At 34.2% G+C, this 25,609-nt stretch overlaps 1 protein-coding gene across 1 annotated transcript in view; it reads right to left on the reverse strand.

The window, feature by feature from the left end:
• LOC150094985 (O-acyltransferase like protein-like) overlaps positions 1-25,609 on the reverse strand; it is a 56,948-nt gene that overhangs the window by 11,319 nt on the left and 20,020 nt on the right. The window contains exons 7-12 of the mRNA XM_090411167.1: positions 21,635-21,728; positions 17,231-17,323; positions 15,829-15,994; positions 15,623-15,702; positions 11,073-11,195; positions 3,286-3,406 (exon numbers count right to left, since the gene is read on the reverse strand). Coding sequence (XP_090267293.1) covers positions 3,286-3,406; positions 11,073-11,195; positions 15,623-15,702; positions 15,829-15,994; positions 17,231-17,323; positions 21,635-21,728 — 677 coding nt within the window. The remainder of the gene's footprint in view (positions 1-3,285; positions 3,407-11,072; positions 11,196-15,622; positions 15,703-15,828; positions 15,995-17,230; positions 17,324-21,634; positions 21,729-25,609) is intronic.

The raw sequence follows: 25,609 nt of genomic DNA on the forward strand, positions 1-25,609 counted from the left end.
TAAATACTGTAAATATTATTATTGTATGTAACTTATACTGAGATATACTGAGACATTATTATTATTATTATTATTATTATTATTATTATTAGATATTTAATGATTACATTTTAATAAAAATTATTAAATTTTCATTGTATTTTTTTTTTCAAATATTCTAAGGAACATTCATGCAGAAATATTAACAGCTCTCTATGGAACATGCCGTAGAAAGGATCCATCTTTGTGAAGACGAAGATGAACGGCATTTATGTGACGCTTTGTGGGTCACCCTTGACTTGTGGGTCACCCTGTATCATTAGATTTGTTAGGAATGAATTCTTCACGAAGTACATAAATGAGAGGGGCTGTTACAAAGCACAACAGTGGAGGGAACGATCAATGAAAAAAAATTTCATTGTCTTGAGTGGTGAACGGTAAACCAGTGTTGTAGATATGCTTCACACGAGTTATCCCTTTTAGTGGGGTCTTAGGGAATCAACGATGAAATATCTGATAATCTGATAATCTGATAATAGTATATGCAAAGAATAGTGAAAGGAATAATGATGACCATAGAAGAGTCCACTTACCATTGAGATGTGCACATTTAGGTCACTCTGAAATATACTTGCAGTACTTATTTCAGTGTATATACAAGATGAAAATTACATTCTCAAGCACCTGTTATAAGAACACGTCCATTTAATATGAATAATACACTCTTCTCATAGCCTAATTACTTCCACCACAATTCTTATCATCCCAACGCATCCGCGTAGAGCAAAAGCAAGTGTTGAACATTTACCATTCTGAGAATGTCTGATTCTGCCCTCATCTGATTTACAATTTACATATGGGTATAGAGTTAGGCTTAAGGAAATAGTTTTTAATTTTTATGCAAGTCAAACAATATATTAAAGATTACTGTTGTGTTTAAAAATGGCCAGTTCCAGATCGTTTATTGCTATGAGAAATATCTCGTCCATCGCTTCAGATTAAATTTAATTTTAATTCATTGCTTTCCGATATCTTTTGCCGATTAGTTCGCGTATCCGATTTTCAACCAAGAAGCCACGGATTCTAATCGCATTGTGGACATGGATTCTTTTTGATGAGATTTTATAGGAAAATCTGAAAGACGTGCATAGAAGGTTTTCAATCCTGCTACTGCTGATTTTTTAAATCTCATAAAAGTGACACTTTATGTTGAGCAATGCACCTTATGTTGAGCAGTGCAATTGACAGCGTAATAGGAATACTCAGAAAGAACAATTCTCCGTGCTTGTTAATTTGATAGTTGTGTAAGTAATTTAACGCCAAGTGTAACCGGTAGAATGTAAGTAAAGAAAACAGTAACTAAATTTGAATAAATTACTTTAATTTCATTCTAAACGCAAATCTTATATGAACGCATAACAGCATAGTTTTGATTATAAGCTCATATAACGAATCCTTAAGTATGGAGGTTTATATAAATGTTTTGCAGTGGCTGGCTGGCTACACTGAATAATAATAATTCAGAGAGCCTGGTCAGAAGATCGAATTCCGGTTGTTTTGAGTAGAGTTCTCACAGTACACATCTATAAAAAAGGAATAATGCTGAATGTGAGAATTACAGAGGAAATTCTCTACGAAGTTTCAGGTAAGATTTTAGCAAGCATACTTGAAAGGAAGATGAGTAAGACTGCGGGAGGAAAACTTGGAGAAGAACAAGCTGAGTTCAGGAGAAATAGAGGCTGTCAGGATCAGATTTTCACTTTAACAAAATAGCTGAGAAATTGGGAATATGACAAGGATCTGTACTTAGGTTTTGCAGATCTGGAAAAGGCATATGAACAGCTTTTCGAAACACTACAATTATATGGCATAAGGTCGAATATTATACAAAGCAATATAAAGTCTATATTGTTTTCTTAAGTTTTCAGTCAGCAGTTAGAATTGAAGAAAATACAGGAAGATGATCAGGGGTAAGACAAGGCTGCACATTATCTTCACTCTTATTCATCATTTATATAGATCGCATTATGAAATAAGCAGCATAAAATCTGATATTACAAATCGAAGATGTCAAACTTAGTTCTTTGCTTTATGCAGATGAAGTTGCATTCCCAAACACACCGAGTGCAAGGATTCTCTAACTAAAATAACAGCTCTAACAAATATGACATAAAAATCAGCAATAAAAATACCAATATTATGAAAATAGGCAGGAACATAGGAAATTTCAATTGCTTTCTCTGTGACCTTATGGAACAAATAAAATATTTCGGCTATTTAGGCATAGTTTTTAGCAAAGTGTATTATGTTCCATCGAGTCGTTTTCGACTCCTAGTGATTCTATGAACATGTGCCATACAAGCACATTCCAATTGGTTCTTTAACGCTATCCACCCATCTAATTCTTGGTCTTCCTCTTTTCCTGCTTTCATCAACCTTTAGCAGGCATCATTATCTTCTCGAGACTGTCATTTACTCGCATAATATGTCCAAAGTATGACAGTATTTTAGCAAATATTTTAACGAAGAAGTTTAGCAAAGGTGATAGGTTAAATCTGAATATACACAACAGAATTAACAAAACTAGTATGGGGGATAGTCAACTGAATACATTTATATGGAATAAGAGAGAGATATTTGCCAAAACACCAAGCTTTCAGTATTCAAAATAGTGTTTAAACCAGTTTTAAGTTATGGATCTGATAGTTGGATTAGAAATGAAGCACTTGATCAAAGACTACAGACCACAGATATGAGGGTTCTGAGAAATATTAGGGGGAGTGAACCGATGGCATCAATGGCAGAATGATATTGAAAATGAAGATATTAGAAAGGAATTTAACGTTATTATCATTCAAGAATGACTCAGCAGAGCTTACTTAAGGTGGTATGGCCAATTAAATAGAATGTATGAGAAGTGGGTAGCAAAACAGGTGTTTGATGCCAGTTGCCAGGAAAGAGAACCACAGGAAGATCAAGGTTTAAGTGGATTGATTCGGTCAGAAGTGTCTTAGAAGCGCGAAATCTTAGATATGATAATATTCGCGTGCTTACAATTAATAGATTGATTGAGAGCGAAATAGTTGATAGGAGATTAATAAAAATGTCAACTAAATCATGTAGGTCTGTCACAGTAAGCTGAACATCTCGTGCGGGTACATATCAGGAAATTGATGATGAAACGAATCCTGCAAATTAAAAATTCACCCAGTCTTTAACTTAAGGAAAAATTCCTTCTTGTGTTTGCTGGTTTCTTGAGTTTGAACAAGTATTCAAATTTTATTGATAAATAATAAATCGACTTACCAATCCTAACTTCATCTTTTCATTCTTCATGATGAAATATCCAAGCAGAACTCCCACAAAATAGGGACCAATATGAACGAAAGTTTTGAAATAGACATCTTCGAAAACTCTATACACGTACCTGAAATAAAACAAACAGTAGAGAGGAAAAAGTCTTTCGGCATGATGTATCGGTGTTTAATTTTCTTTAAGTCATGAATAACTGTTAAATACAGGTTATCATTAATAGTGAAACTCGATTGAGAAGTAATGTTAACATAATACTTTTGGAGTTTTCATTAGTAAACCGATTATTGATGAATCATACAATTTACAGCTGGACCACTTTTAATTCATATTCAGCTTTTTTTTAACATGAACATAATTTGAATTCTATTTGAAATGTTCTTTAAACGAGATTGGAGGAAATACCATCTGTTGTTGAAATGGACCTACCGACCATTCAATTATTAGCTTTTATTTCACGTATGGACATGCGAATGAGAATACCGATCATCCTCTCATCCCTGCACATAGTTCGGTGAGAAATGGGTCTTAAACAGCCTTCTTTAAATTATTTCGTCAATTGCTGAACACAAAGGATTCTGTTTGTCCGTACAAGCCTTATCAGGTACTGCGATCTCGTTGCTAACACTATCTTAGGACTACAATTACCTCATAGAGAAGCAATGTCAGTTATTTTTCCTCTGTTAAAAACCCAGGATATCTCTCCTTTGGAGAAATCAGTCAGCTCTCCTGTTTTCAAAATCGTGGCTCCAGCCAGACAGCACGCACAAGATGCTCATTATCGAAATCTGAAATATGTTTCGTTTTTGCCATTGCAATCAACATTATTGACGATGGTTGGCCAGCAGCATTCCTGAATAGAGTGTGAAGTGACCAAGTATTTTGCAATTTCAAAATTGCAAGCAAGTTTGACGTGCCCAAGTAAGTGACGTTTACTTATATCTTTACGAAGGTTTTTAATTCAGTAGCAGGTAAGTGTATATATCTTTTCATTAGACGCTCTTCAACCACCGTGTACTATTTATCCCACTCGGAGACGCTGTAATTTAATCTGTGGCAGTTGCCGAGTTCACTGCGTAAGTTTCCTTTCTGATTTCTAAAAAGATAATCTCCAAAAACAAACAGAATTTTGCAATATATTAGATGATACATTAAAACATTTTTGTATTCAAATTTACAAGTACGGTGCAGATATAAAGCAAACGGATACACATTTTTACAGCTATATTCAACAAAACGTTTTCTTCTGTAAAGTAGTCGTTTAGGAAAGCAAAGTCCATAAGCCATTAATATCGTTGTAGTTAAGAACAAGGGGTCAACATACTTCTCTGATTCGCAAGTTTGTAACACCATTAAAAATCTTCTCTCTATTATAAATACTATGATCTCTAGTGTTGAGTTTCTTGAATTTCAGTTTCCGCAGAATGAAATATAATTCCCTGTGTCCACAATCATGGAATCGAACACCACTTATAAATAGTATCATCATCATCATCAAATTCCTGCCATGAACCCGCAAGGGGTGTACAGGATATGATAGTACTACATGAAAAAAAAATTACATCATTATTAATTTCCTATCTACACTTTTCCTCCAAATCAGTCTGTTACTTGTCAAGACTTCAACGTTATCAGATCTTATATTTCTATTGTCTAAGGCACTTTGTGGCGTATCAATCCACCCATATCTTGGTCTTCCTCTGGGTCATTTTGCTGCCAACCTGGCAGAGAACACTTGTTTTGCTAATCATTCCTCGCCCATTCTGTTTAAGTGACCATACCACCTGAGATTAGCTCTGCTAACGCATTCCTGGATGCTGACAATGTCAAGTTTTTCCTAATATCCTCGTTTTTAATATGATATTGCCACTGATGCCACCTGTTCACGCCGTTAATCTTTCTCAGGACTCTCATATCTGTGGTCTCTAGTCTTTGGTCAAGTGTTTTACTTCTGACCCAGCTCTCAGATCCACTGTCTTGTATACAGCTAATTTAGTGTGCCGACTAATTTCTCTCTTATTCCATATGAATTTATTCAATTGACTTCCCACCATACCAGCTTTGCTGATTCTGTTGTCTATGTCTATATTTAATTTACCATTTCAGTAAAAATCGTGCCTAAATAGCTGAAATGTTTTACTTGTTCCACAGGTTCTCCATTCACAACACAGTTGACATTTTCAATGATTCTGCCTATTTTCATTGTCTTTGTCTTTTTATTGCTGACCTTCATACCATATCTATTACAACAGTTATTCAATTTAGTCAGATAATCTTGCAGACTTGTAGCGGATTTATTTAGAAGTATAACATCATTCGCATAAAGCAAAGAGCTGACATTAACATCTCCCATTTTGATATCATGTTTAATACCACTTTCCTTCATAATGTGATCCATGTAGATAATGAATAACAGAGGGGATAATGTACATCCTTGTCTCACACCAGATTTAACATTAAACCATCTTCCTGTACTTCTTTCAATTCTAACTGCTGACTTACAACTCAAATAAAGACTAAGTATTGCTTGATATAATGCCCCATTGACACCATATAACTGCAGTGTATTGAATAGCTTCTCTCTTGGCACCTTGTCATATGCCTTTTCCAAATCGACAAAACTTAAATACAGATCTCTGTTATATTCCCATGCTTATTCGACTATGTGTCGTAAAGTGAAGATCTGATCCTGACAGCCTCTATTTGGCCTGAATCCAGCTTGTTCTTCACCAAGCTTTTCTTCCACAATTCTTCTCAACCTTTTCTCAAGTATACTTGCATAGATCTTGCCAGGAACACTCAGTAGGGAAATACCTCTGTAATTCTCACATGCAGTTTTATTTCCCTTTTTATATATGGATACTATGAGAGCTCTACTCCAATCATCAAGAATTCGTCCCTCTGTCCAGGCTTTCTGAACTATGCAGTGCAGCCACTGTAAGACTCTTATACCACCATACTTCAGCATTTCTGGTCGAATATCATCTACTCCTACTGCCTTTCCACATTTTAAGCCTTTGATGGCTTTTTCTACTTCGAGTATGGATATGTATTCCTGACTGCATGCCTGGTCAGTGTTTTTTACCACTGTGCTGTCATCGCTGCTTATTTCATTTAGCAGTTTTTCAAAGTAATTACTCAATACTTCAAGGATATCTTTTTCTCCCGTTTTCATGTCACCTTCATCATCTCTAACTCCTTTTACAGCACTCTTTCCTCCATTCCTAAGCTTCTTCAACAACCTCCAAAATATTTTTCCACCTTCTTGATATTTAATTTCTATATTCTTGCCAAAGTCCTCCCATGACTTTTGTTTAGCTAGTTTTACACAGTGTTTAGCATTCTTGCATTTGTCTCTATATTCTCTAAAAGCACAAGCTGACTTATTTGACAGGAACTTTTGATATGCTCTTTTCTTTTCCTTCACTGCCTCTTTAACTTCCTGTGTCCACCAGGGAGTTCTGATTTTTTTACCCTTACAGACAACCTCACCACATGCCTCTCTGGCAGAATCAATCAATGTTTTCTTCATAGTTTGCCACTGAATCTCCAAGGTTTGATTCCTGTTCTCAAACTCTTTCATTTTTTATTGAATAATCTTTGTGTATTTTAGTCTAGAATTCACATCTGAGAGCTGCTCACCTTTTATTCGCTTTAAAACTTTCTTACATGTTATTCTTTTCAATATGAAATTCAATTTTATTCTGCTCAAGACTAAATAGTGATCACTTCCAATTTCAAATCCTCTGTACACTCTGGTGTCCTGCACCAGGGAGAAAATATCACTATCAACAACAACATAGTCAATGAGACTTTTCTTATTCCTAGCCTCTTCTCTCCATGTGAATTCGTGCACATTTTTATGTTGGAACATGGTGTTAGTAATAACCAGTCCATGTTCTGAGCAGAAATCCAACAGATATTTGCCATTATTATTTGCTTTGCTCTTTTCTCCAAATTTTCCCAAAGTATTTTTATGTCTCACAATCATTTCCTAATCTGCTATTTAGATCACCAACAAGGACCAACTTTTCATTTTTCATTGTGTCAGTTGCTTTTTCTAAAGCCTCAAAAAATTCCTCCACTTCTACCTTAGTAAAACCTTCTCTGGGACCATAGGCACAAATAAGTCTCATTTTCCAGTTCCCCATTCTCATATTTGCCCACATTACTCTATTTGAGACTGACTGACATTCAAGAAGATTAGCCTCATATTTTGTGTTGAATACTATGGCTACTCCTTCTTTTCCTTGATTGTCATTGCCTGAATGTAACATTTTGAATTTATTGCTCAGAAAGATCTCACCAGGTTTGGTCTTTTTTGTTTCAGTCACCCCTATTAGGTCGATCTGGTACTTATCTAATTCCTCAGCTAGCTCCATTTCTTTGCCATTCACGCTTCTTACGTTGATAGTACCGATCTTTAACTCTGGTGATGTTGAATTAGGGTTTGTTTTCAGATTTGTTCCAGTAGCTGACTTTTCGCTGTTCGCCCTGGTTCCCTGGCGAAAACAACGGGGGCCTTGTTTAACCGGGCGACGCCCCAGCCGGCATGAAATTTTGTCATGTTGTACCATTATTTTTTATTTTGGTTTAACCAATAAGAATACAATTTGGTTGGCTAAATCCCAAATTGCCAGCCCATCCTCGTTCGTTCAATATCCAAGTAGATACCCAACAGGGTGCACCACAGGAAGGTGAGGATTAGACATTAGATCAGAAGCCCTGGTCGGTTCTCCGCATTCCTTTAAAGGCTATGTGAAGGTCTCCTCTCAGTTATACAGCTTTGATCATTAAGCATCCCTATAAATAGTATTTATAGGGATGCTATTATATATATATATATATATATTATCAGTCTTAAAATTGTCTTAAAGAACGGATTTATCATTTTCGTGGTGTTTCTGTTATATTCTCCCCCATCGTATTTCATTATTTGTATACACTTTCTGGGTATTCTTTATAAATTAATTCTTTTCAGATTTTTAAATCTTCAAACTGAAATTTACAACTGTTTCTTCAAATATACTGCAATCAGTATAATGCCTGGTGTCCATATATCATACTCCGTCTTTCCATTTTTTTTTGCCCGCATATTCCTCAACGCTTTTATTTCTGTTATCTGGGTTCTAATGATCCGTACTCTGTTTGTTACCATCCACGTCTTTGAAAAATAGGAAAAAATAAATGCAATACAACTTATACTGAACGCTTATGTACCAATGAGAATTAGTTGTTTCGATTTCGAAACGATTTAGTGAATAATACAAAGGAAATGCGTTGTCCCAATTTAGAGCTAAGCCATTTCGCTACAGCAGATGTTAAAAATTATATTTCCTCCAAATCTGTATTTCATTTATTAGAATCACCTACAGAGGAGAGAGAGAGAGAGAGAGAGAGAGAGAGAGAGAGAGAGAGAGAGAGAGAGAGAGGTGTTCTTGAAAGCCTTTAATCTGATTTAGGACGGTAGAAGCTTTTATTGATGTATAGAGCTTTGTAAGTAGGTGATACCATAGATCTGTCTCAATTTTGTTATATCAAGTCCTTCTAAAGAAGCAAAATGACATCCTTCCTTTACATGTCAAGGCTCATCGTTCCAGCATTACAATTATCTCTTAACTTGTATTTACAATCTTTGCTACATGGCTGCAGAAATTCAATTTCTTATCTACTAATACTCCAAAATCCTTAACATGATCAGATTCTTCAAGCATAATCCCACCACATCCATTAACTGACATCGGTTATCCCATGTCCACAATTCCAGCCTATTCAAATCATTCTGCAAGTACCGCATATCAGCAGCATTCCTGATTACCCTGCCTGTCTTTGCATCATCAGCAAATAGCTGTATATCGCTTGTAAAATCCTTCGCAATATCATTAATGTACAGATTAAATAACAGTGGACCAAGGGCGGATCCTTGTGGTCTACCTTAAATCTTGCAGTTTCATACCCTCCACATATCAATTTTGGATATCCGTCAGGAAATCTGCTTATGTACGTTACTAATTTATAATCCAAACCTACATCTGCAATTTATGCAGCAGTCTTCCATGCTGTATTCTGTCAAAAGCCTTAGCAAAGTAAAAAAAAAAGTATCATGGTGTATAGTGGTGACTTGGCTAACTCAGTGGTAACATTATTATAAAATGTGAGCAAATTGCTAAAACATGACCTTCCCTTACTAAACTCATGCTGTTCATTGCAAAGTAGAGATTTAATGTGAACCCACTTCTGAATGCGAGCCTTAACCAATTTTGTTTTTCAAAAAACCTTCACCACCACTCCTGAGATAGTGATTGGTGGATACTTGGATACATCGGTTTTTGCACCACTCTTGTGCATTTAGATTACCACACATTCTTTCCACTCCTGCTGAATCTTCCCTGTTCTGAGACTAAAATTATATGGTCTAGACAAAGCAATAGCCACTTCAGATGAACAAATGGGTAATATTCTTTTATTACCCATGCTGATATCCCATCAGTCCCTATTGCTGAATTCTTATTCTGCTTGTGCAACAGCTTTAATAACTCCTCTTCATACACCTGAGTTTCTTCATCTAGAGAAGAGGTAACAGTGAACTCAATGTTGCATACACTGAGCAAAATTTGCACTCATTACTTGAACTCTCACTCGCATTGTCATTCGCACCATATGCATTCAGTGGAGTTATTCTTTCGTTTTCATTCTTTCGTTTATTTGCATCATATCAATAGAATTCTATAGAATGTTTTTAGCTTGAAGAGCCAGTTCCTTTTCATAATCAAAGTTTTCTTTCCGTGTACCAGTTGTGACTATTCTAGCCTGCTGCTTATAATTTTATTTCATATTATATAATATAAATAAAAGTATACATAATATAAAAAATATATATAATACATAATACATTTTATTAAAAGGGTTAGAAATATTTACAAAGGAAGGAGGAATCTATGAGGAAGAAAGTAGTTTTACTAACTGCTGGGCATGTTTGCACCTGAGACTATGTATCTCTCAACTAATGGGAGCGATGAGCATATCGCTTGTGAAGTTGTGGGGCTCCACGTATTCTGCAATGAGGTACTTGAGTTCTGTAGTGATTTAGCCAAGGTGTCACTTATTTTCAATGGTTTAATCATTTTCCTTTACTGGTGCGATCTTGGTATATTATTCAGTGGGTATAGTGATCTTTTTTTGCATTTGTTTCATTCCAAGAGCAGCACACCTTCATTGGTTTCGGTTATTGAATTGTATTTTAAAGTTGATATTTTTTGTGCAATATTGCGTTTTGGAGGGATGTAGGGAGAAGTTGGATTTGGTTAGCATGATTGCCACATCCAAATGAATGCTGTTGGCTATAATAGGATGTGGACCTGTTGATATCTGACTAGAAGAACATGAACAGTACATTCGTTAATTAACATCATCATAGTAAATTAGGGCTGGCAGACCATGAATTAGATGGTCCGTCACGTGATTAAATGGAAGAAAACTAAAGTGCTGCGAAGAAGTCGTCAAAAGACTATTTACAAGCTCATTTATTTAGACAGTCATAATTTACCAAAAATCTAAGAGACAGTAATTTGAAGACTATCTCTAAATTAGTCTATAATTCTAGTGTTTATATATGTAACAAACTGTTTTTAATAACAGTCAATAAATGTTTTATTGTTATTCTAGTGTTTTTTCATTATATCATAAATCTTCCAATGAGTAACAATGAACACCTTTACTTTTCTACCCTCCCCCCGCTAAATTAAGTTAATATTTAGAGTTTATAAAACAGTAATACTCACTCCTCGCTTGGTATTGTCAGTGTTGGTATAGAGGGATATTCATTCACGTATGTGATCACTCCAACGGCTATGCATCCACTCAGACCTAAGAGAACTGCGATTATTACACCCAGCGCTGGTTTCCTGAAAGAGAAACATTTATTTTTTACAATATTTTCCAATCGGATGTTATTTATATGATATACATTTTATCCCTATTAAGCTATTTTTTTGAAAGTATGAAGTCTTTCTTGAAAAATCAACAGAAAAGTTACTTTAAGAAAAATAAAATCGACAAATTAAAATACGCTACAAAAAAAAGGAAAATGTGCTACGAAATAAAAGAGGAAAATTTAGTACTGTTAACCTAAGTCGAATCCCAAGCTTCCACAAGCTGTTGGGAAGGAGACTATGTGCGATTTGAACTCATGAAATCTTAGCTGTTTCTACGAATATTTCCACTATGTCATTCATAATTTCTTCCGCTATTTTTGGATCATATAAAGCCTCAGGAAGCTTTTATTTAGCTTATTTCATTTAGAAATACTGTGACTTAAGCTGCTGTTACCGTAAACATCTGTTTAAGTTTGTTAAAAATTCAATAAGCAACAAATGTAATAAAAATATAAAAATGTAAAAATGTAAAGCAAAAATCCTTAGTCCACTTATGCTATTAATGTACTACAGGTTTAAAATCTTTCGTGAATGGGAATCATAAACACACACACACACACACACACACACACACACACACACACACACACACACACACACACACACACACACACACACACACACACACACACACACACACACATACCACATCATGGACTGCATATATATATTGTTTGGAAAGAAGTCAAAGGACTCCTCCATGAGCAAGTTGCATTGTGCCATGTAACGAGTTACCTGTTTGTAGCAGGCATAAATTGGACGAATATGATGCTCCCAAGTCAGTGCAACGTTATGATGCTCGCAAATCACTGACTGTTGACCTGGACCATCCCAGTTCAATCAGTGATAGCCTACTTCGATGGTACTACGAAGGATAATATGTAAAAACCGCCACTCTTCGGCCGTCAAGTTGAAACCGTAGTTCCGAGCATCGATTGAAACAATGTACAGTGTAATGCAGAAGCTTAGAAAACTGAGTTATGGGCTGACAAATTATGCTATACTCTCTATCGAGCAGAACGACAGATGCCGGATGCCTTCTGAACGTCTCTTATTAGAGTACGGTATTTCCTATTATTAATAAATAATGGTCGACGATTGCGCGATTTTTTCCTTTATAATAAGATTTTTTCCTTATATTGCGCGATTTATTCTTAATAATATAAGAATAATGAAACTACATAAATATACTTGGTCAGCCAGAGGATACAAATCAGTAGATGACTACCTTATTGCAAATTTTAAATTAGCGGAGTTAATTTTAGACGTAAGAACATATTGAAGCTTTGAATTAAACTCTGATCATTATATGGTATCAGCAAAAATTCGATTTAAACCAAAGCGGCTAAAAACACATAAAATTGAAATTTCTTACCAGCCAAACTACAAAATTTCTTCATTACAGGATCCCCAAGTTAGACAAAATATCAAGAATGCACAAACTTATAAACAGAAACCACATGTTTTTATAATGATATAAAAACATATGGTTAAATGTTAAATAATGATATAAAAACAATAATAGAAGATGAATTTTCCCATAGACAAATTACCAGAAGAAGAAAATGATTTCCGAAAAGGCCGATACTGCATAGATCCAAATTTTACTTTAAAATTATTAATAGAAAAGAGAAGAGAATTTCAAAAAGAAACACACGTGTTATTTATTGGTTACGAGAAAGCCTTTGACAAAATGAGTACATAAAAACTGTTTAAAGTATTAACCGATTGTAAACATACTAAACCAACTTTTACAATCCATTCAAGAAATATATACAGGAAATAAAATAGCAGGTAAATTAGAACACATCTCAGAATGGAAAGATATATCAAGAGGAGTACGACAAAGATGTATCCTCTCACCTCTGCTTTTTAACGTATATATATATATATATATATATATATATATAAAATTATAACAATCTGGAAACAGTATTACCCATTTGGTATACAAATAACCCCACAAATGAATACATATACACTACTATTTGCAGATAATCAAATAGTATTAGCTACATCAGATGATTTACAAAGATCATTAAAATCATTAAATGATATCTCAAAATAATACAATATGACAATGTCTAAAGAAAAAACAAAAATAATGGCATTCAAAGGAGAAACCCAATAAGAAGTAAAATAGTGATAGATAATATATAGATAATAGTGATAATATAGATAATAGTGATAGATAATTGGGATTTGATCAATCATACGAAGAAGAAAACGGCATAGACTATGAAATATCAAACTTTGTCAAAGTAAATGGCATAATAAATAATATATTTAAGCCATCCCTAGTACAAAAACACACTAGAATCAGACTAGTAAAATGTCGTGTCAAAACCAACTCTACTATTCGGGAGCGAAACATGGACCATGCAAAGGAAAGATGAAGAACGAATTCAAATAGCCGAAATGAAATTTCTCAGAAAACCAGCTGGATATACCAAGTGGGACCACATAACACATGAAGAAATCTTATAATCCCTGAAAATAAAACCGATTAATTACTAAATAAGATAGTATAAACAAAAACGGATAGAACATTTAAATCGCATGGATAACAGCAGACTACCAAAAATTATACAGATACACAATAAGTGGAAAAAGAAGAATCTGAAGAGCAAGAAAGAGATTGCATGAGACCGGAATAAGCCACCTGGCCTAAAATCCATGTTAGGAAGAAGAAAAAGAAGGTAACTAATAGAACCGGCGCAAAAAAATAAAACGACGCTCCAATTCAGTCCACAGATGTTCAGATGCCATTTGAACACCTGTGGAATGAACTGGAGCGTAGGTTCATGTCATAGGACATCCACCCCATAATAAAATACTGCACTCATCGCAGCTAAAGGAGGTCCTGCATATTATTAAGGTAGGCACCATTACTCTTTGTTCCGCACTCTATGGTGTCCGTTTACTTCTTTCAACGCAGTGTATACGAGGGTGGTCTCAAAAGTTCTCGGCCTAACAATGAAAAAACGAATTTATAATTTCAAAATTATTTTTATTTTTTAACATAATCTCCATTAAGGCTAATATATTTATTTCAGCGATGCTTCAGCGCCATTATACCATCCCTGGTTTTCAGTAACATTCCAAAACACCGATGCCATGACCTCTCCTGCTGATGGAAACAAAAACAACCGGCTTATATCTACTGTGTTGACTGCTCTTTGTGTTCTGGTGTGTAATGGTGAATCCAAGTCTCATCTGTAGTAATACATCGACGCACAAAATCAGTTTCATTCTTGTCAAAACGCTCCAAGCACTGTTCAAAGATTTTCATGCGAGTGCGTTTTGATCAGCTGTGAGCAAGCACGACACCCATCTTGCGCCAAGCTTTCTCATTTGCAATTCTTGATGCAAAATAAATCCTACACGCTCTTTTAAAATGCCCGTAGTCTCAGCAATTTCACGCACTTTGACTCGCCGGTCATCCAATAACATATCGTGCACTTGATCAATGATTTCTGGTGCTGTTACACTTTTTGGACGTCCTTCACGTCCGAAAAAGAACAGCAAACCGATCACATTCAAGGCTGGTACGACAACGTTTAATCTCGGCAACCCATTTCTTAATTGTCGAAAACGAAGACGAAGAGTGTATCATAAACTTTTATGAACTTCGAATAAATTCCTTTTGGCGTTAAACTTTCTTTTACAATGAATTTTATAACCACAAAATACTCAATTTTATCCATTTCAAGGGATACAAACAACACTTTTGCTTTAGACAGCTGTATACAACAAACTACTTAATAGAATGACTTGCAATTTCACATGGATGCTTAGGACAGATACCAACTTAGAAAAAATCCTTGTCGATAGTGTTGCCATCTATGGTCGAGGTCGAGAACTTTTCAGACCACCCTCGTATATGAAACGATTATTGCTTGTATAAAGTGTAAGAATGTGTTATTTGTGTCTGTACATGGTACAACAAAAATATGTGAGCGAATAAAGAGATATCGTGTGTTGTGGATACTAATACAAATTGATCGGACAACAGCTATAAAAAGTCGTCCTCCGAGAGGAACTAACAGAATCTCTCCCGATCTCAAGAAAAACATTGAAGAAACAAAAGGAAAGAAGTAAGAGACAACTACGGAAATACAAAGAAACATGTAATTGTTTAGTGTTTGATTAAAATAATTAAATTTCGTTAAATTAATATGAATAAGCAATAAACTAATCAATCAATTAATAAATAAATAATAAATATAATTAATGCAGTAAATAGAATAAATAGTCAACACTTCAATCTTGAGATTTTGAAAAATAGTAATGTTAGCATTTATTCATACTGTACGTCAATTAGTAATCAATAATGTAGATAGGAAAAAAGACTTAAATTATTATTATTATTATTTTTTTTAAAAAGTCTTACGTACCAGTACAGAGGAATGAGGACCACCAAAGAGAGAACGTGAAGTTGGAAGTCTGCACTCAAGTACCAAGTGTGATGCATACACTGGAAAGAAAAAAAATTAAGGCATTTTTACATTTCTTATATAAAAAGAATTTCTTACGTGTTATAAGCGTGTCTTCTTTTAAAAAACATTGAGAATGAAAGGGATTGTTTATAAAGACAACTTACAATATCCCTCATCTTCAGCCAATTATTATAGAAAAATAGGTTCGTCCACCAGTTTCTTTTGCAGGCATCGAAGTCTCTGCCTACCACTTCATACCACTGCGGTCCTCTCGATATCCAAGGGATGAAAAACATAATTCCAGTTGTGAACATTAATACTGGAGTCAACCTAGTTTGAAGAAACTGTTCTCATCAATCTTATTATTTTATTTTTGATTCTTCGAAGACAAGAAATTAAAAAAAAAAACCTGAATAATGATAAAATTAACAATGTGCTGATTTCCAAATACGCCCTTTATTTTTTAATGGAGTAAACTAGTTTGTGTTGAGAATCGAAATATGTTTCATCAGATAATTCGATTTATAGATTTTATCTCACGTGCGATCATTAATTTCTGAAATTCTTATTATTTCCTTCTTTGTTGCATGAAGTCGCGAACAATATATTAATGAGAACCCAATACAATTAATATATTTATCATCGATTTATGATAAATAACTTGATTCAAAACCAGTCTGATATTTGTCCCATCTGGTATTTGATCATATGTGTACCTCTTTATCACTGTTTTTTTTTCGAGCGGGATATTCGAAAGTGTATCATTTTACATGTTTAAGTATTGATTCTAGTTTAAAAATAACTAATGAGGCTATTTTTTCAGAACAGTCTGAAAAGAGTTGGGTTTATTCTCCATGTATGGTAGTTTTTCGTTCACAGATCGCGTCTTTCAACCAATTTCGATCCTGTTTAACGTTTAGTTGATACTCAAGTTGAGTAACCCTTTTCGGAGAAATTTGATGCTTTTTTAATAAAACACGGAGATAGTTGAAAGTGAGAGGAAATAGGAAGAAAACGCCAGAAATAAATGGACAAGATAGATCTTTCAATAGATTTTGATGAGTATTGCCCCTATTGGTTTATCTGCTTCCTGTAAAAAAATGTCATATGTAAATCAGTAATGAAATGATCGTATACACTCATACATTGATTCGTGCAACAGCATTATTCTATAGGCATAGATCAGAACTTTGTAGAAGGGAAAGAAATATTTGGATACCTCTTGGGGACTCTTTATTCAAAATTGGCTCTGAAAAATATTAAAAAAAACTATCGATATGACTGTTCGAATTTAAAAGGATCGGAAATGCCCTTTCGTAAGAAAACAATGCTGTTCCTAATCATTAGTAACAGTCTGTAAAAGTTAAAAGAACTGACATCGAATGACAGAGAGAGAGAGAGAGAGAGCAAGTTTGGTTTCACATAAATTTAGGCATGAAGTAATTTTTTGAGAATAAAGCAAACAGTTGCAACTAACTCCTTTAAAATCAACATTTAATATTAAGTGTAAACAAAATATGATGACGTAATTTTTACATATGCTACAGGTATTTTAAAAGAGCTTACCTAAGATATCTTCGTACAATGTACATGAAAACATTCAGTCGACCTTTTCTGAGTGACATATATCCTAGGGTTAAGTTTGTAGTCAGCATACCACTGAAATAAAAGCAATGAACAAGTATTAATTAATGTGCCATTCAATTCGATTATTTATTTTTATTATTTATAAGCATATTCCACATGTCGTATGCTAGTAAGGTTTGGAGACAAGGTTAGATAACTGAAGATTCAAATGTTAGGATCCATCATGAAATTTTTTCCAGCCAGTTCGTGTTTCCAATAAAGAAAGTGGCAGTTGCACACCGAATAATGAAAGTCATCTACCTACCTCAATATTTTTGCAGATATCACTGGTAGGATGGTAATCAGATCTTGATGGTTGAAGAATGGAGACTTTTTATGCTTTGTCACATAAGCCGGTAAATGGTTGCCAATGATTTGTAATTCATTTAATAATTTCTTTCTTGCAATGAAGCCCTTTCTACTTTTATCCGAGCGATCTTGTTAAGCAGTAGTATCCATAGCAGGCTTTCCGACTCTATTGCTACTTGACAAGATCGAGAGATCCAAATGGAATTCTACATTGCGTTTAGTTGAATAAATTTTACGAGAGGTCAAATGATATTTTTCATTTATCCTCTGAAAAAAATTGAAGAACTTTGAGAATAATTCCTTTTGTCGTTGTTCACTTATGCTATCAGTTTCGACGGCATATGTTAGTGCTAGACTTAAATTAATCAGCATAAAAGAATATTGTGGTCCTCGGTACAGCAAGTTATTGTATCAATGACATGAAATATGATATCACATCAAGTGGCACTATAAATAAAATCCTACTTTAATTAGTAACTAATTTCTATTAAAGTTAACCAGTAAATATATATTTCCAATATCTTCTCGACTTCTTAAGTATTCTGCAATTGAGCTTCTTCTCTTTGTAGCAAAACTCTCTTCTGTTCTGAGCCTTCTCTTTCAAAGTTATATACGTGTCTCCATTCAGCATGTCATCTAGTATTAATATTTTCCTTACTCTTCCTCTCAGTCAATTTACGTCTATTTTTCATTCGACTGCAACTCTAATGATTCCATTTCCTCTCAGATGTCCGATGATCATCCTTCTCCAATTCCACATCTGAAAGCTTTCCAAAATCTTCATTTCTTCTTTCTTCGATGTCCAAGTTTCAGCTGCATAGAAGGCAATTCTCACACATAGCTTTTTATTAGTCTTTTCTTTAGGTTTCTGTCCATGTTACTTCTGAATAAATTCCATTTTCTATTAAATGCATCTCTTCCCATTGCTATTCTTGCTTTTATGTCACTTTTACATCTTCCATCACTGCTAATCACACTTCCTAAATATTTAAATGTCTTTACTTGATTCAGTTTTCAATTTAGTCTGATATCTGTATTTGCCTCTTTTTTTTTCATTACCTTTGTGGACACTAGAAGAAAGAATGATTATAGTAGGATGGGAGTGATTGGTAAAAACGTAGGAATGATAACCGTTGCGCAGGATATGGTTGAGATATGTAGTGAACAATTTATAAAGGTATTTCATTCTTGTGAATGTGGCATCATGCAAAACTTGAAAACAGTGTGAAAGAAGGAGGGGGAGGAACTGTTAGTAAGTGAACAGGAGGTATATGAGGAATTGAATAGACTTGATGTAAATAAGTCTGTGAGATGCTATTTCACCACGTGTCTTGAGAGAATATGCAAGAGATTTAACAACAGCTTTTGCATATCTTTTCAACATGAGTCTCTCACTGGGTCAAGTTCCAAAAGAGTGGAAAGAGGGTAAAATTGTTTCAATTCATAAGGGAGGTGATAAGAGTAAAGCTTTGAATTATAGACCAGTCTGTATGTCTGGAGTTGTGGTCAAGGTATTAGAGAAGTTAGTTAGGAATAAAGTTCAGAATTGGGTTGACAACAGAAAAATACTCTTTGGCGACCAGCATGGATTTACTAAAGGAGGATCGTGCTTTAGCAATCTGCTTACTTTTTTATAATAAAGTGGCAAATGCGTTGGATAAGCGTGTTTCGTATACAGTGGAATATTTACATTTTGCAAAGGCGTTTGATAAATTGCCACATGACAAGCTGGTAATTAAATTGGAACAGATGGGGCTAAACAGTAGATTGGTTCGCTGGATTGGAGATTGGCTATCTGATAGGTATCAGCGAATTGTCTTTGGATGAGCGATATCCCAGAAGAGGAAAATTACTAGTGGTGTACTTCAAGGGTCTGTTTTGGGTCCATTGCTGTTTAATTTGTATGTAAATGATATTTGGAGAGATCTGAATGGTGATATGCAGTTGTTTGCAGATGATGCAAAGTTGGAGAGAGCTATCAGGAGTAGTGTTGATGTTGTAGCTTTGCAAGAGGAATTGAATACACTGGCTGAATGGGTAAATCGGTGGGGATATGAATTCAATGATTCAAAGTGTAAGGTTTTGAAATTTGGGAAGCAGAGATGGGATGTAAAGTGCACAATAGGAAGAAATATCTTTCAAGAGGTAGAGGAAATGAGAGATCTGGGAGTGGTTGTGGACAAGGACGTAAAATTTCGGGGATATGTTACTAAAATTGTGAAGACAACACAGCGGATAATGGGAATGATGCGGAGGACATTGACTCGTAGAAGTAAGGATGTTATGGTTCATTTGTACAAGGCTTTGTTCAGGCCACACATATGGATCACTGTGCACAGATCTGGTTATCTGGTTTCAAAAAGATGAAATTGCGTTGGAAAAAGTGCAGAGACGATTGACTAAGGTGGTTTCTGATCTCTAGAATGTAGAGTATGAAGACAGATTGACAAAATGCAATTAGCAGAAATTGGTGGAGAGAAGGAGGAGGGGGGGTATGATTGAGACATATAAGCTGTTAAGAGGTTATTACCAAATTAATGTCGTGGAGGTTTTGCATACAATGGGTTAGGATAGCAGGAGAGGAAGAGGTCATTCCTGGAAGTGAGGAGCAGGCTTTTTGCATGGAGAGTGGTGAGTGATTGGAATCCATTGTCCGACAGTGTGGTGAGTGCAGAGACAGTGAATATATTTAAGTCGCGGTATGATAAACTGTGTATATAACAGTGGACCGTACACGATGAGTCTTTGACTCCATGGAGGATTTTATAATAATAATAATAATAATAATAATAATAATAATAATAATAATAATAATAATTTTCATTCCATAATTGATACAATATTCCAGTAATCTGTTCAACAGATGTTGTAGTCCTGTTTCAGTATTTGATAATAATGCCTTGTCATCTGCATATCGTATTGCAAATATCTGTCTACCTCCAATCTTTCTTCCTTCTTACGAATTCTCCAGTGCTTCTTTTAACATTGCTTCGGAATACATGTTAAACAAACTTGGTGACAGAGAACAGCCTTTTCTTACTCCTCATCCAATGACACCTGATTCTGTTGTACCATGTAGGTCTCTCACCATGGTTGTTTGTCCCATATATAGTGAAATAATTAGCCTTCTGTCTTTCCAATCTATACCAATCTTTTCCATTACTTCCCCAATCTTATTCCATTTTACAAAGTCAAAAGTTTTTCAAAATCTATATAACAGATATTAACTTCTTTATTCACTTCCAGACTTCTTTCACTTACTATTCTTAACAGTCCAATCGCATCTCTTGTTCCCCTACCCTTCCTGAAACCAAAATGATCTTCTCGAAGAAATTCGTCTACTTTAGATGCATTCTCCGTGGTAGTATTCTCATAAGTATTTTGATGTATGGGAAATGAGGTACATTGTTCTAAAATCCCTGCAATTCACTGCATTAATTTTCTTTGGTATCGGTATACATATTAAGGTCATAAACTCTTTTGGTAGTTCTCCTTTGTTATAAATTAAATTTATTATTTTGGTTATTTCTTCAGTTCCTTTCTTCTGAAGTTGTTTCAGGAATTCTGCAGGTATTTCATCTATTCCTTCTGCCTTTCCACATTTTAGTTCTTTAATGACCATTTCTACTTCTGCCTTGAAAATATCTGGGCCTAAATCATCCTCATTTACCTTATTTATATCCTTTAATGGCAACTCATTTGGTCTATTTTCCTTCTCAAATAGATCTTCAATGTATTCTTTCCACTCATTAGGATTTATCTTCTTCAGTTATGATTTTCCATTCTAATTTTCTATACCCCTAGCTGAAATTCCATTTCTCTTGTGATTCATGCTTCTTACTTTTTCGTAAAAAAGATCATACCTTTCCATTCTCTCATAATTTTCCATCCATTTCTTCACAATTTCCAGTATACACAACAATAAAATATATATTACTGGAATATATCCGGTAAACACCAATAAAGTTGACATTGGTGTTTAATAACTGGTGATGAATAAAATATTAAAGATTTATAGCTATTTCTTTTACTTACCTCAAAAAGAAGAAGCTATCGACCAAGACAAATCCACTCCAAGTGCCATTTTGGGTAATTCTATTGAAAGCTTTATTCATTTCCATTAAATTTTCTAAACAAACAAGAAATAATTAAATTTGCAACTCGTAGAGTGAACGATGTCCACAGTTAAAATTATAGCGGAGCAAGTTTTTTTTTTTCAATTTGGTTCATATTCCTACTACTGATGATGACTTTTATTAAATACAAGCAGCAACTATCGTGAAATCTTATCCTCACATGATAAACGGAATGGCCTTCGGCAAAATAATTTTTGCAAAATATTCGCAAGGAGCACGTCTGTGTTAGAATGCAAGACCTCTTGTCTGTTCTGAAAATCTAATTTAAAATTCACCCTAGGCACTAGGAAGAGTCTTCACGGAAAGTCTCCTATTGTACGTTGTGATATAACAATCCTCATGAACTGCTCCCTGACGATACATGAAGCGATACGCCTAAGTTCGACTCTGGTCGTCACGTCTATCCATTCATCTCGTCATTACAAATACCGTATGGTCACTGATGCTTAGTGATGTGCCGCACCAGTCCTCGCCATGTGCGGGTTCTCTGGAGGCTTCAAATGTCTGAAGATCAGACACTCCAGACATACCATCCATCCATCTCATTGACGGTCTCTCCCTTCCCCTTTTTAGACGGACTTTATCTTTTATTATTGTTTATGAGAAGTCGTCCTTCCATCATTTCAATGTATCAAAAGTATTTCAACTTTCTTCTGTAAATATCATTAAAGAGCCTTAAATTTCTACTAATCCTTTCTAGCTCCCATCCAGGAAGCAAGAAGCCACGGTAAGAACAGCCGTTGGATTAACTTATTGGCTTCTAGTTTGAAATGGAGTTAGGCAAGGATGAGTACATTCTCTTCACTTGTTTAGTGTCTATGCTGAGGACATCTTGCGTTTGGATAAGCTCAAGACAGGAATTAGGGTAGATGGTAGATCGATCGATCAGTAATCTGAGGTATGTTGATCATCAGTATTCCTCTGTAATGACAAGGAAGAACTAGGACAAATCTTTGAGATGATTCTCTCCTCATCACGAGAGGAATCTTTATGTTTTTTTTTTCAGTTGAAGGTAAGTTAACCGATCTCATAGAGAAATAGCGAAGTTTTTATTCCTGAGTTTTTCATCCCGCGTACAGACAAAGCAAAGTCTTGAGTACACATGAACTTTACAGGCAAAAAATACTAGTGCTGGTGGTGTGCAGTAGATGGCGCTGTATATATATATATATAGAAAGAGAGAGAGTAGATGATGACGGGTAGAGGAAATGGTGGAAACGAACTGTCAAAGCAGAGCACTCTCCCTCGATGATTCCTTGGAAGTGTCATGTAATAATAATGATAATTATAATAATTATAATTATTATTATTATTATTATGAGACAAATGTACAATGGCTATATGAACAAATAATTAACCAACATCTAGATAAAATAAAACAAAATGAAGAAATGGAATTGCTTAATATATAAACGATACTAAATGCAGCAGCGAATGAAAGCTTAGGAAAGACCAAAAAATTCAATAAAAGGAAAATACTGAAGATCTGGGATGATACAATCAAAGAAATCATCAAAAAGAAAAAATAAGCCTATCAGAAATAGTTAAGCAGTAAAAGATTAGAAGATGAAATAGAATATAAAAGAATAAGAGCCATAGATAAAAGAGAAGTCAGAAAAAGACATAGAGAATCATGGAACAAATTTGTTTCTAATTTAGAACATGATTTATATAAAATAAGACCCAGTTCATATAAAATTTTTAAACACTTAAATGTAGATACCAAAGAAAACATAAAATTAAACACTGAATTGAAATTAGAAGAATTTCTTCTAATTTACTACACAGAATTGTTGACAGACAAATAATTTAAAAAAGACAACTGGCAAACAATTAACGAAAATGAAAAGCAAATAACTAAAGAAGAAATAGAAATTAGCCTAAAAGAATTAAGAAACAGAAAATCACCTGGAGAAGATAAACTAGGTTTAGAATTATATAAATATGCAGGAACAAGATTCAAAGAAAGACTCATTATTTTTAAACAAAATCACCTGGTATCCCCCAATAGAATGGAAAAAAGCAATTGTGATTCCTTTCTTTAAAAAAAGTCAATAGAGATGACCCTAAAAACTATAGAGGTATCAGTATACTAAATTCCTGTTACAAAATATATAGCAGAATCTTAAATAGCAAACTAATGAAATATTCCGAAAACTTTATTTTAGAAGTACAGAATGGATTTAGAAAAGGACGATCATGTATAGACCCGGCGTTTTGCTTAAAATTAATAATAGAGAAAAGAAGAGAATACAATTTAGAAACACATATTGCATTTATTGACTCTGAAAAAGCATTTGACAAAGTTAAAAGAAACATATTATTTAACATATTAAAAGAAAGACAAATAACAAATAATATCCTAAAATTTATCATTAGTATTTATAAAAATAACCAAATACAAATAAGATTAAATCACGAGCTATCATATACGAGAGAGCTAAACCAAGGGGTCCGACAGGGATGTCTCCTCTCAGCAACTCCTTTTAATATCTACTTAAATGAAATAATAATAAAATGGAATAAAAATTTACATCAAGGAATTAAACTTTCTCCTAGAGTTAACTTAAACACTCTCCTCTTTGCCTACGACCAAATAATAATTGTAAATTCTGAAGATAAACTACAGAAAGCTATTTTAGATCTAAATGAGATATCCAAAGATTATGGTATGATAATATCAACGGAAAAATCAAAAACTATGGCCTTTAAAGAACAAGACCTAGCAAGAACTAAAATAGTAATTGATAGCAAGATCTTAGAACAGGTGAATTCATTTAACTACTTAGGATGTACGATCAGATATGAAAATGAAAAAGATATAAACATAAAAATTGCAAAATATTTAAAAATAACAGGTGTAATTAACTCTATATTTAAACCAATCCTAGTTCAAAAACAAACCAGGCTAAAAATATACAATACATTAGCCGTACCTTAATGTATGAAAGCGAAATCTGGACAATAAACAAAAAGACAAACAAAGATTAACAACAGCAGAAATGAAGTTTATGAGAAAAACTGCAAAGTATACCCTATTTGATCACAAAAGAAATGAATAAATTATGAAAGAATTAAACCAAGAACCAGTAATAGAAAAAAATAAAAAATATAAACATAAATGGATGGAACACGTTCAAAGAATGAAAACAGAAATGAAAACGATGACTTCCAATGCCGGAACTGGCCATGCTAGGCCTAAATCCTTAATACGCATGATTATTATTATTATTATTATTATTATTATTATTATTATTATTATTATTATTATTATTATTATCATGCGTATCAAGGATTTAGGCCTAGCATGGCGATGACTTCTAAGGCCGGAACTGGCCATGCTAGGCCTAAATCCTTAATACGCATGATTATTATTATTATTATTATTATTATTATTATTATGCGTATCAGGGATTTAGGCCTAGCATGGCCAGTTCCGGCCTTAGAAGTCATCGTTGAATCGTTTAAGTATGACTCATCGTTTAAGCTGACTCATCGAGGGAGACCACATAATTCGCGCATCAGATATCATTCTTATACTTGAATTCATTCAAACTGCTTATACTTACAACATCTATTGGCAGTCCATTCTAATCAATCACCACTCTATGAGGGGAAATGTCTATTCCTCACCCCCCCTTCTTGACAACATTCATTCTAAACTTCCAAGGATGCCCTCTTGTCTTTTCTGAAAGCCATCTGAAACTAGTTTTACTTCATATAACTCACTTGACCACTGCTGTACAATTTTTTCTTTATTCATCAATACTTTGCCTTTTTTCATCTTTAATTGTGGTCTGTTTTGGTTGTCACCTTCTATTAATGGTTCTAATCATTTTGTGCATCTCCCTAGTTTTATGCTCTCCATAGTACT

The sequence above is a fragment of the Typopeltis vanoorti genome, chromosome 21 (genome assembly GCF_054136105.1).
Source record: "Typopeltis vanoorti isolate ZY-2024b chromosome 21, IOZ_Tvanoo_1.0, whole genome shotgun sequence".
Lineage (NCBI taxonomy): Eukaryota > Metazoa > Arthropoda > Arachnida > Uropygi > Thelyphonidae > Typopeltis > Typopeltis vanoorti.